This window comes from Benincasa hispida, unplaced genomic scaffold (assembly GCF_027475165.1).
Source record: "Benincasa hispida cultivar pf3 unplaced genomic scaffold, pf3_genome.v1.1 HicScf258, whole genome shotgun sequence".
NCBI lineage: Eukaryota > Viridiplantae > Streptophyta > Magnoliopsida > Cucurbitales > Cucurbitaceae > Benincasa > Benincasa hispida.
This window is the reverse complement of record NW_028326336.1, coordinates 5,694-18,183: the sequence shown is the minus strand read 5'-3', so window position 1 is coordinate 18,183 and position 12,490 is coordinate 5,694. Positions and strand designations below refer to the sequence as shown.

At 31.8% G+C, this 12,490-nt stretch overlaps 3 protein-coding genes across 3 annotated transcripts; 2 read left to right on the top strand and 1 right to left on the bottom strand.

The window, feature by feature from the left end:
- Positions 1 to 4,270: 4,270 nt before the first annotated feature.
- Positions 4,271 to 8,404, bottom strand: LOC150030373 (DEAD-box ATP-dependent RNA helicase 39-like). Its single transcript, XM_090309786.1, has 7 exons — positions 8,309 to 8,404; positions 7,513 to 7,683; positions 6,349 to 6,438; positions 6,082 to 6,270; positions 5,492 to 5,617; positions 5,003 to 5,396; positions 4,271 to 4,889 (listed from the first exon to the last, which is right to left on the bottom strand). Exons 1-6 carry the CDS (start codon positions 8,402 to 8,404, stop codon positions 5,211 to 5,213), a joined length of 858 nt encoding a protein of 285 aa, XP_090165912.1. The 3' UTR covers positions 4,271 to 4,889; positions 5,003 to 5,210.
- On the top strand, positions 4,419 to 5,198 carry LOC120076591 (uncharacterized). Its single transcript, XM_039030464.2, has one exon. It carries the CDS (start codon positions 4,468 to 4,470, stop codon positions 4,897 to 4,899), a length of 432 nt encoding a protein of 143 aa, XP_038886392.2. The 5' UTR covers positions 4,419 to 4,467; the 3' UTR covers positions 4,900 to 5,198.
- LOC120090114 (uncharacterized) lies at positions 8,175 to 12,274 on the top strand. The gene is made up of 3 exons (XM_039047625.2): positions 8,175 to 8,628; positions 11,528 to 11,637; positions 11,741 to 12,274. The coding sequence occupies exons 1-3, from the start codon at positions 8,469 to 8,471 to the stop codon at positions 11,894 to 11,896; spliced, it is 426 nt and encodes a 141-aa protein (XP_038903553.1). The 5' UTR covers positions 8,175 to 8,468; the 3' UTR covers positions 11,897 to 12,274.
- The last annotated feature ends 216 nt before the right edge of the window (positions 12,275 to 12,490 follow it).

The following is a 12,490-nucleotide window of genomic DNA, read 5'->3' as shown; positions in this document are numbered from 1 at the left end:
GCTAGAAGCCTCGGTTCAGCGTTATAAGGGTTTTACACGTAAGACATAACTCAACCAATAAGACAAAAAACTTGGATGCTCACCACCTATCTTAATAGGTCTCAAGAGATCCAATAAAATTTATGGAAAGAATTGAATTGGATTAATTTTAATTTTGGATCTTGAGTTAAAATTTTTATGCTTTTTCTTATTCAGTGGGTTCAGGTTGTACTTTTAAAAATTCGAATTGATCCAACCCAACTCAAATTTCTAATGTTATTAAAAATATATATTATAATTCATATATATTTTTATTTATGATATTTGTATCAAGTTTGTAGTAGATATCTTGAGTTCTGATATTTAACATTTGAGTTTTAATGAAATTTTGATTATTAGCATGTATTATACAAAAATTTAAGTATTTTAAGTTAATAAAAATAAAATAAATAAATAAATAACAGGAAAACCCAACCTAATCTAACCCAAATTATAAGGGTTGGGTTGGAGACAAGTTGCCAACTCAATCAACCCGAAATTTTGGTTTGGTCCAAAAAATCTTCAACTCAACCCACGTACATCCTATATGTGACAAAAATCCCCCAACCCAATCTACGTATACTCCTACATGTGATAAATAATTTTTCTTAAAGATATTTTATTTAATATTTTTTCTTTCTGAGTAAGAAAATGATGCACGTGATTAGATGTAACCTAGGTGGCATCTAATCATTATCTATCCTTCACGTGGTAGCATCTTTTGTTTGGGATACTTATTAAAATCACTTTTAATCACTTCTAAAAAAATCATTTTTAATTATTTAAAACTAATTTGAATTGTATAAAAAATATACTTAAAAAGAATAAAATTAAAGTGATTAAAAAATGTATTTTGGAATGATTTTAAACATGATAAAAGTGATTTTATTTATTTCAAAATAACTACCAAATATAAAGTTTTAAAGTTTTAAAATGAATAATATGTGGAATAAACTATGACCTCAAGATCAATAGTATAATTTTTATGCCAATTAAACTATGATCGTGTTGACAATTAATTCAAATTAAATGTCTCAAAATAATGAAACATTGAATTGGCCCATCAACTAAGGTAACGAGATGCTTTAAATTTTCTCTTTAGCCAAAGTGTGTATAGCTAAGTGGTAGTTAACATATACTATACTATCTCTCTGGAAGTACTCAAAAAAAATAAGTCCAAGAGATTAGGAGATATAGGAGAACGTGCATCCCAAAAGGAGGAGTTTGGTCGAACATCCAAACTGGTAAATATATACCCAATCGAGAAGTAATTGATCAACAATCGGTTTGTTAAAAAAAGGCATTATAAATTGTTTCAACCCTATAGGGCTTTAGTGGGTAAAAGGAGAGCCTCGACCATACTTCTTGTGTGCTTAGCTAAATTATGTACTCCTTATAATTAGGCATCAGAGTGTAACAGACCCTACAAAGGCTCGACTTTATTTCTCGTATGCTTAGTTAAGTTTGCACCCTCTATACTATGGGTTGACAAGAGAAATGGCAAAATTTAAAGTTTTATTTGGAAAAATGGCAAAAAGATTTTAAAATTATAAAAATAGAAAAACGAATTTAAATAATAGAACATACAACTTGGTAAATGACCAAACTACCCCAAAGACTAACAAATTGAGTATAAATAGACAATGTTACAAAAACAACTCCAAAACTGCAAATACACTCTATCTAAAACTTCTAAAAGCAAAAAGAAAAAAGAAATACAATCTCAACAAAAACTTTAAATAGCATGGTCAAAATCTTAGAAACCGTTCGAAAGTCTAAAAACTCGCCAATATGGGCCTCACGGAGAAACAATTGGCGATTGTTTCTTCGATGGACAACCATGATGGTGTGTCTGTGGTGCGATGGCCACCGCTGGTGGCATGCAGCTGCTTAGAAACCAGTCGAAAAGAGTTGAAGGTTCTAAAGAAAGTGATCCAAGATGCGACTGTGTTGAAGAGGGTATGCTAACATAGATTTTAAAGAAGAGTTTGTAGGGATGTTATGGCTACAAGCTTACTACAAATGGGAAATAGGAAAGTGAAATAAAAGAATGGGTAAGAAGAAGGTAAAGTAGAATTAGGATTATTTTTTTTTAAATATGTCGGGAAGACATTGCTTAAATTTTGTTTTCACAAAATTTATAAATATATTGAAACTTTGGAAATAAGGGTTAGGTTTTTTTTTAAAAAAAATGAAACAATATAAAACAAAATTGTTCAAAATAATAAATAGGTATATAAATAGGAATAATATACAAAAAAAAAAAAAAAATCAATATATTAACAACATGTATAAACAAATAATAAAACAAAATCTGATAATAAAAAATAGATTCAAATAGATATTGTTGGAGAAAAATTAGGAGAATCTATAATTTAAATATGGAAACATAAAAAATGTGCATTGTGTAAATGTAGATTAATTAATCTCATAACTTCATGTTACAATTACTATTTGTAAATGTAAATTAGTTAATTTTCAAAGCCTGTCGAGGGCAACCTGAAAATACGTTTAACTTTATATTACATTTTGAAGCTGATAACAACATGTTTAAACTAATGAAAAAAGATTTGGATAACAAAAAGTTAAATCAATTGATAATATTGTGCTCAAAAGGTTGAAGAGAAAATTCTGTTTTTATTAAATTATTATTCAAATATATAGTGTATTTGCAAAATTCACAGGTATATTAGAAAATAGTCAACCATCACACAACAATCATAATTTCAATTATCCGGCGTAACTCTAATTCTCTTCCCGCGACCGTGAAAGTTCTGATTTATTGTAGTGTCTAACTCTGATTATGAATAAGATTTCATCTTCTTTGGCTAAAAAACAAAGAAAGCTGATTATAATAATGAAACAAAAGAATATTGAATCATCATACAAGAACAAATGAGAAAAAGACAAACAGATGGAAAGAGAAAAAGGAAGTCTAATTAGTTGTAAAGTCATAGCAAGAGGGTATTTTTTATTTTTCTACAATAGTGATGATATCTTTTTTTTTTTCAAATCGTTAAAATAATATAAAAATCTAATAATATAAAATAATTTAAAACTTCAAAGATATGAGAAATATCTAACTAATTTATTAAGAATATGTATAAAATTATGAAAAACAATTCAAAAATTATAATAAATTTGAAATTTGATTAGATAAAATGAAATTTGATAACTTATGAAAATTTAAAATATAAAATTTGATAGAAAAATCTGGATATTAATTAAAGTGAAAAGTGGTTAAACAGAATCTAAATTAATAATAAAATATGTAGATTATGTTAACTATGATTCTACATTTTTCATGTATTTGTAATTACATCAATAACAACTATGAACTAGATAACTATGAACTAGATAAGGACAAATAAGGTATTTAGAAATTTATGGTCACGTGCATGTCATATGAATTACCACAAATCTTATTCTTAGCTTATTTTGCTATTTTTTAGCACGTAACCCTAAATATTGTCATATATTCTAATTTTCTTTATAAAACTTAGACATTAGAGTATAAGAGACTCGACACCATACCAATGGAAGGATCTAAAAACAAGACTAGATTAGAAGTACACCAAAAATCAAACCCACGATGGGCCCACAACAATCATCTTGAACACCAACCATCTCTTAAAAAAAAACCTTAAGAATGACTACTTGAACACTCTTTTTACTTTCTATTTTTAAAATTAACTTCATAATACTAATTCCACCGAATTTTTTTTTTTTTTTTTTTTAAAAAAAAAGAATATATATTTTGTTTTAAATTTTGGCTACAAAATCAAATGTGTCTTTAGAAGAGATGAAAACTATCCTAAAGAAAATGGTAAAGAAATAAAAACACAATTTTAAAAATAAAAAACCAAATGACGAAACCCAACTGTCAAGACCTCCTGAAATCATTATTAAAAGATTAGTTTAAATAGGGAAAGACAACAAAATACATCAACCGGTTACATTTAAAGTGGCAAATTATGTTAGATACCTAAAAAGTTTGTCCAATATTTAAACTGTAACAGATAATCTAAGAAATTCCTTTCAAATCTTGAAATATGATACTAAAATTACAAAAGAAAATTTATGAACACATGGAAACAATAACACAAATATATATAATCAAAACCATATTTAGTTACAGTCTATCTATCAAAAAATTTATAAAGGGGTATTCTAAAAAAGTTGTTCAATTGATAAAATAACCTAAAGTTTGGTGATCCTTAATTCAAAGTTCTCATTCTCAAAAAATGCAAACTTAAAATCACAATTAGAGATGAGTGGAAAATGATCACCAAAACCACAAATCAGGTCAAACATCAGGTCAACAAAACCTCAAAAACCAACAGCTCCACTTCCCAAACTTGTATAAATTCATGCTGCCTTCATAATAAGTCTTCAGACAAAACAAACTTTATAAATTCTTCAAAGAACAAACTTACAAACTACCCCAAGATGGCAAGGCAACTGCAAATGATGCATCCTTCACAAGCCACAGCCCAGGTTGGCATGGCTGGTGTGAGCCTTCTCCTGTGTGCTTTTGCATTGTTCATGTGTGCTTCCCATGCCCGAAAATGGCGCCGTCGGTGGAATGCTTGCTTGGATTATGGTTACGAGTTTGAGGATCCTGTCATAGAGCTGAACCAAGAAGCAACGGTCATGACTACGCAACGAGTGAATGCCTGTGTTGTGAATGCCACCGAGTCGGAGAATGTCAATGATGAGATGTTCTTCAGCAGAGAGCAACAAGCTGCTATATGGCAGAAGAATATACTCATGGGGGGGAAATGCCAGCTACCAGATTTCTCGGGTGTCATATTATACGACCCCAATGGAAATGCTGTAACCCCTGCCAAAACTCCGCGTCCTTTACTCACCTGGAAGTGAAGAGGCCTATTGAAAATCACAAGGTGAAAAGCCAAAAGGAAAAGATATGCAGCTAAAATCTATCTTTTTCATTTGTTTTTCTGTCATCTCCCTAAGAGCTCACCGCTTTGTGCAGTATTGTAACTTTCAAACCCCTGGATTGTATGCAGTCTTGAAATGAAAATGATAATTGTATTGCCAAAAACAGAAACATGGCAGCTCATTTGACATAATCTTAAGAGAAGTTGATCAACAAATTGATGATTGTAAATGTAGACATGATAACATTAAAAAGTTATTTGCAATCCTGCAAAACAAGTTGATATCAAATTTTACGTTCTCTGTGTAGATGCACAAAGTGACTCGACCACATCGGCAAGTTTACATTTCAGAGTATCTGGAGATTCCATAAGATGGAATGCCTCTTCTTCTTCAATTTCTAAAAGCATAGCAGCTATCTCTCCTGTATCACCACGCTTAAGAGACTCGACAAGGGATGAATGTTGTTCGTGCAACATCTATAATTTATAAGACAATTTGTTAACTCAAAGAATTCAGAACCTATATCCACAAAAAATTTATGTTGGCTAAGAGACAGAGTAGACCAAATAACCTTTATAAATGTCGAAGTAAGCACGACAGATTGGCACTTTTCATTGCAGTGTCTTACTGAAGTTAAAATATCCTTAATGTTGGGGCCAAAACCAAGATCGAACATTGAATCCAACTCATCCAATACCTGTTTCACAAGAAAAATTATTAAACCATTATTTATTTATAGTTTTGTAAGATTATGAACTCAGATACCATATAATTGCTCGTCTTAAAGATAAACATAGAAGAGACTCAAAGGGTCAATCCATCAATCAGTTATTGACTTGATGTAAGCTATAAACCAGCACTCTAAGCTGCTTGATAAATTGGGAAGGAAAAAAAAAACCAATAAACGATAAACAAACACACACCACACACAGAGGCAACCATACTTTTTTGTCTTCTTACATTATGGTTATATATGGAAGGAAAGCTAAAAGATATGCTATCTCGGCCTAACCAGAGCAAGGAACAGATCTTTTGAAACATGAAAACAACCAAGAGTACATTATATGATTGTATCGTACCAATTACCGTGCAAGAAAAAATGTAAATAAAATTTATTATTCGTTTTCAAAGATGATGCAGTATGAATTGTTCACCACACACCAAGTAATTGATTTCATCAGGAACCACACTCCCCTCTTCAATGAGTTTGAGGATTTCACCAGGGGTGCCAATTAACAAACCGATCGAGATATCAGATGCACTTTTTTGAAGTTCTAATTCAATACAACCATTATCCCTTGCAGTTGCGAGCTGCCTGTAATTGCTGATGAATTTTGCCATTTGAAACACCTGCAGGGTGCATCCTATGTCAGCCAAAATGTAGTTGGTCTTAACATCTTATTCAGGAAGGTTTGAGAAAGCGATTACCTCATCAGATAGCTCCACAGATGAGCACAGAACAAAAGCTCGAGGATGCTTGGACCTCACGCCATACTTTTTTCCATCCCTTTTTAGATTCTAATAAGAGCCAATTGTAGACACACAACAGGAAGAAAATAAATCTTGACAGTGAGGACTGCAGTTTTGTATTGTGCTTTCTACAAATCTAGATGGAAAATCAAATTGCTCCAAAAGTAGATCAATTAAGAGGTGTGGAGAGGAGACTGCAAATCTCTTGAAATAAATAAGAGTAGACCAAGCACGATAGACAATTTTACAATTCAAGAACAGGGAATGGAAATAATGAGCACACAAAAAGATTACATTTATCCTAGCTTATTAACTTAAAAGCAAAAGGGTTTGGTGTAAATTTAACATGCGACCGCATTAGGTACTAAATTCAAACTTCCTACCAACCTGAGGATAAATAAAGTGTTTAAAGCATTATATAGTTCAGAAACAAGAATCCCCACCCACAGTTGAATTAACAAAAAGTTCAAACTTCCCAATGTAATTTCTACCATATTTGATATTAATATTCCATACATGGAGTCTCATTAATCAAATTAACGTTCGATCACACATAATTCAAGTGCACACGCAGAGACTGTTAAATTTATAGTTTAGTCTATTTGGTCATGCAACTTTCAAAAGATTTTGTCTAATAGAGCCCAACAAATTTGCAAAATTTTAAAAATTAATATTAGATATGAGCTTGAATTTTATGTCTAATAGAATCCTAAACTTCCAATTTTGTGCATAGTAGTCAGTAAATTTTGTAAAATATCAAGTTCGTTAGCTAAATTTGTAGTTTTGAAAGTTCAAAGGCTGAATTTATAATTTTAAAATTTGAGAAACCAAATAGATACAAACCTCAAATTCTAGGACTCAATTTATAATTTAACCTATATTAAAAGATTAACATAACCTACCATTTTGAGCTACTTTTAAAAATTAAATTTGACAATTTACCACAAGCAAAATTCCTAAGAAGAGCAACCCAAATGAATATTCTAATCCAGAAATGATCGGATAATGACAGACATCTGCATCACACATCTGATTGATACTATGAACTCAAAGCCATCATCGACTCTGCTAAATAAAGTTTCAAAGGATTGCTGTATTCAAATGGATAAAAGAAAAAGGAACCTGAATGAGAGGCAACAAGTAAGCCAAAGCCCTTTCAGGTCCATAAAGAGATCCCAACACCACATTCTTTCCTTCCAAAAGAGCCGGAATCCCTACACAATGCAACTCAGAAGGAGCAAAAATTCCCATTTCTTCTACAGCCTCGGCTAATTCATTGCAAAGCCCTAACTCCTTATTAGAATATTCCCATCAAGAATTTAAAAGAATCAACTTAAATTAGGAGCTCTACGATTTGAAATCCCATTAATAATACGCGTTTGTTTAAAAATCTTTTTAATGTTATTGATGCATGATATAAACTTCAATTCCATACTTAACTCCAACCTCATGTATTTATATTTATACCAAATCATAAATAAGAATCCCAAAAAGGAAAAAGTTTTCATAAAAATCTAATGTTTAGATATGACACTGATTAGAAAGTAAACAAGAGGGTTCATTCTATCGATTATTGAAGTTTCTGCGCATGAGTGTGTGAAGTTCTACCATTTGTTTATATAATTAAAACTCTAGCACATGGCTAAGTTATGATATTAGTATATATTGTATTTGTAATTTTTGTTATTAGCAAAAAGTTATCTACTCTCATCGATTTTAATTGAATATATATCAAGAGTATATGTCTTAACCAATCGTGTTATGCTCGAATTAACAGAAACAAAGTTTGATTTTGTGAGCAATGAGCACAGGCTGGGCCATCTTAATTTCGGCCTATTTGAACGAAAGCCCATGTTCTCTCTCTTTTTGAGCTGACAGCATCCATTTTTATTTGCTCTCATCTCCCCTTTTTATAAACAGCACAGATTCCTTCTTTTCTTTCTTCTTCATTCACATTCCCATTGGGTTCTTTGAACCCTGTATTTGTAATGAACAGCAATAGCAATAAACCCATCTTCCCAGTTTCAGCGCTATGGCTATGAAACAACCAAAAGGAGAAGAAGCTTTCGTTATTCCTTATGGACAAAAATTACTCAAATTGGGCACAGGCTTTGGCCACTGCTTGGTGTTTCATGATGCTGTTGGGGCTTTTGTGTTGTTGTCTCAGCACCAATCCCCGCCACCACGATGACTCCTCCGCCGCTAATTCCAGCTGCACTTGTGACGGCGGTTATGCAGGTGTTTGATTTAAGATTTGAATATGGATATATATATTTTTTGTTTATCAGATTCTTTTGTTTTGTTTTGCTATGATGGGGGCTTTGGTTTCTTGATTGTCTATTGTAAATAGAAACTGAAATTCAGAGTGACTTTTTTTTGCTCCCTCCCTCACCTCATCAGTATAGAATTGCTTCAATTGATTGATTCTATTTTTTTTTTTTTTTTTTTTTTTAATTCCCAGAGTGAAATTAATGAAAAAGTTATTGTAATCCATTAAATTTTAAGGCTGGAATTGTTGGCCTTTGATTTTGGTAGTTCTGAAAAAGGAATTGGTGTTTGACACTTTTGGGGCCATAATAGAGTGGCTCCGGGAGCTGCGCAGCCGCTTTGAATGTTTTTTTTTTTTCAAAAAGAAATTAATTAATTGATTGATTAATTATTTTGTTTTTGTTTGGGGGAACTGAAAGCTGATTGATTTGGCACCAACCATTTGCACCCACCCAATTGCCAATGGCCCCAAAGGCCCAAGTTATTTCCCAAACTTTTCTATTCCAAGTCCTATGGTTGAAAAAAAAACATTTTGTTTAGATTGATAATTCAGTACTTTACTCTTAGAAAAGAAAATGTAGATTAAATAGACAGAGATTACTCTTGTTCTCAAAAGTTTGAGGTTGGAAAAACCATGGTTAGAATATGCATATATTTATTTTCTTTTTAAAAAAGGTTATTCTTGCAAGACCCAAATGTTCAACTTTGTGATGTAGAACTTTATCAGTATTTAAAAAATAGTTCTAATCACGTTTTATTTATGAATTTGGGCAATATTTTGGAAGTATTTAAATGGACTGTTAAAATAGAACAATGAGCGATTTGTGTATCAAATATAATTTCTTAAGAGTTGATGTGAGAGAGAGAGGAGTAAAAGTAAGGAGGTTGGCCAATAGCCAAGGTTTTCACGACAAGTTTGGGGTGTCAAAATGTAGCTTATTTTTTAAAAATATTGGTAAAATATAAATAATAAAGCAAGATATTTAAAGGTAGGAAGTGTTTACTAGTTAATTTTTATTTTCAAAAAAACCAAAATAAAAAATAAAAAACCAAATGGTTACGAGAATAAGTGAACCAATTTGTACTTCCCACTCTAACCACACAGAAAAAATAATTAATTTTTATTATATTATTCATTGTCGGTTTAAAGATCAATGAATCCTCTATGTCATCATAGGGTATGACAACCTGAGTTTTGGTTAAACCCATATACCAGTCGAGCTATTAAACAACCCTCCCACTACGTCGAGACACTCTTAACTCTTGAGCAGGATGTGTCTGACTAGAAATATCTGCTCTATCAACAACTCTTGTTGAAGGACCATCTTGATCAACAACTCTTGTTGGTTTATTTGTAGCTTCTTTGGAAATTTCATTCAATACTAGTTTACAGCAAGGTTGATGATTTCTCATGTGGTCTTTCTCTAAGAATATAGCGTTTATCGATACAAACACTCTATCACTTGAGGATCATAAAACATACCACCTTTCGTTTCTCTGGGGTATCCTACAAATAGGCATAGTTTTGAATGACGTTCCAACTTCTTTGGGTTTTGCACCAACACATGTGTCAAACATCCCCAAATTTTGAAGTGATGTAAACTACCTCTACGCCCTCTCCATAATTCATATGGTGTTTCTGAAACTCTTTTTTAAGTAACTATGTTAAAATATATACAACAGTCTGTACTGCATATCCTTAAACGAATTAGGCAACTGAGCATAGCTCATTATTGAACGAACCATGTCTAACAGGGTTCTATTTCTCCTCTTCGATATACTATTTTGCTGAGGTGTATCAAGTGCTGTGAGCTAGGACTGGATTCCATGATCTATCAAATAGTCTTTAAAATTCAAGTTCATATACTCACTACCGCGATCTGATTGATGTGTTTTAATTGTTTTACCTAATAGGTTCTCAACTTTAACCTTATATTCCTTGAACTTTTCAAGAGTTTCAGACTTATGATGCATTAGATAAACATAGCCGTACCTTGAATAATCATCAATAAAACTGATGAAATATTCATACCCTCCTCGTGCTTTGATATTCATTAGGTCATGTCTAAATGCACAAGTTCTAAGTGTTCTTTGGCTCTAAGACCTTTTCCTTTAAAGGATCTTTTGTTCATTTTACTCTCAGGACAGGATTCACATGGAGGTAAAAAGTTGTCTTCTAATTGACTTTGGAGTCCACTCTTGATCAATCTCTCAATCCTATTAAGATTAATGTGTCCAAGTTTCAAGTATCAAAGATAGGTATTAGAAGAAACTTTTCACCTTTTATTTTGAGTTTCAACTGTTTTAAACATTTCAATTTTCAAAGTAGCTTTTTCCTCAATTGGTTTTAATACATATAAGTTGTTTTCAAGTTTTGCAGAACAAATTTGAACACCTTTTGAGCTAATGACCACTTCATTAATATCAAAAGATACTTTATACAATTGTTCTAATAAAAAAGAGATAGATATTAAATTCCTTCTCATATTAGGAACATAAAATACATTTTCAAGTAAAATAAATCTATCTTTAAAAAACAACTTCAGGTCTCCCACTGTTTTGGCTGAGACAACTTCTCCTGTTCCAACCTTGAAAGTCATCTCGCCCTCTGTAAGCTATCTCCAGGAACTATTTTCCTGAACAAAATTACAAATATGGTTAGCGGCCCCTGAATTAAGTATCCAGGTGGAGTTATCATTTTCCACTAAACATGTTTCAATAACAAGTAAATCATAGTTGCCTTGTTTTGTCTTTTCAGCTTTCTTTTCAGCAAAGTAGTTGGGGCAGTTCCTTTTCCAATACCCATCTTCGTTGCAGTGGAAATATTTTTCTTTTTCTGCAACTTTCCCCTTGCCTCTTTGTTTTGCAGGAGCCTTACTTTTCCCTTTACCCCTCTCCTTTATTGGAATACTCTTATTCTGTGAAGTGGAAGGTCTAGACTTTGTCTCTGAGGATGATCCCTTTTGGAACTTTTTGGAGGTAACAACATTTGCTTCTCCTTCATGTCCCTTAGTCTAGAGTTCATTTAAAAGAGTTTTCAAATTTCAATTTTACTCATCATTGCATTCGTATGGAATTGTAGGAAACTCTTTCGAAGAAATTCCATGATGAAACTGACTTGACTCTTTTCATCTATGACAACATCGTTTGCCTCTGTCACAGTGACGTGACCCATCTGTTGGTTTACAGAAACATGCAGCAGAAGAAAATAGAATCGTTAAGCATTCTAATTCCTTAATTTTGACATCAACATAAGCATGTTCATGGGATATCAAAAGGTTTCATTACATACTTTGGAAGATCCTCTTCTTCAATGAAATTGAGCTGCAATCTTCTTCAATTCAGGCCATGGACCACCACTAGAGCTTCTCTACTATTTTCTAGGAGCTTTAGATTGAGTTGTGGAACTCAAAACAAGCTTGAACTTAAGGAAATTGGAGGAGGGGTTTTCTGGTTTTTCAACTTGTTAAAGAACAACTTCTTCAACTTTCAAAACTCGGCAATTAAGCAATTGCATCTCCTTTTCCACCCAATTAAGAGTGGTTTTAATACATGACACTCATGCAAACTGATCACTTGAAGTAATTTCAGCTACTCCTTGCATTTGGTGATGGAATTATGTGTAAGAATGTGACTAACCTTCTTGCTTGAAAGTGGAAAAATCCCATATTGGGATTTTTCTCAATTTTCAATTTTCCTTTTGATTTTGAAAATTGATTTTAAAAATCAAAACTTTTTCCAATCTTAATTCTTTAATTAAAATTAAAATTTTATTAATTTTACAAAAATTAATTCGATAATCAAATTTTCTAATAAAATTAATAATTAATTA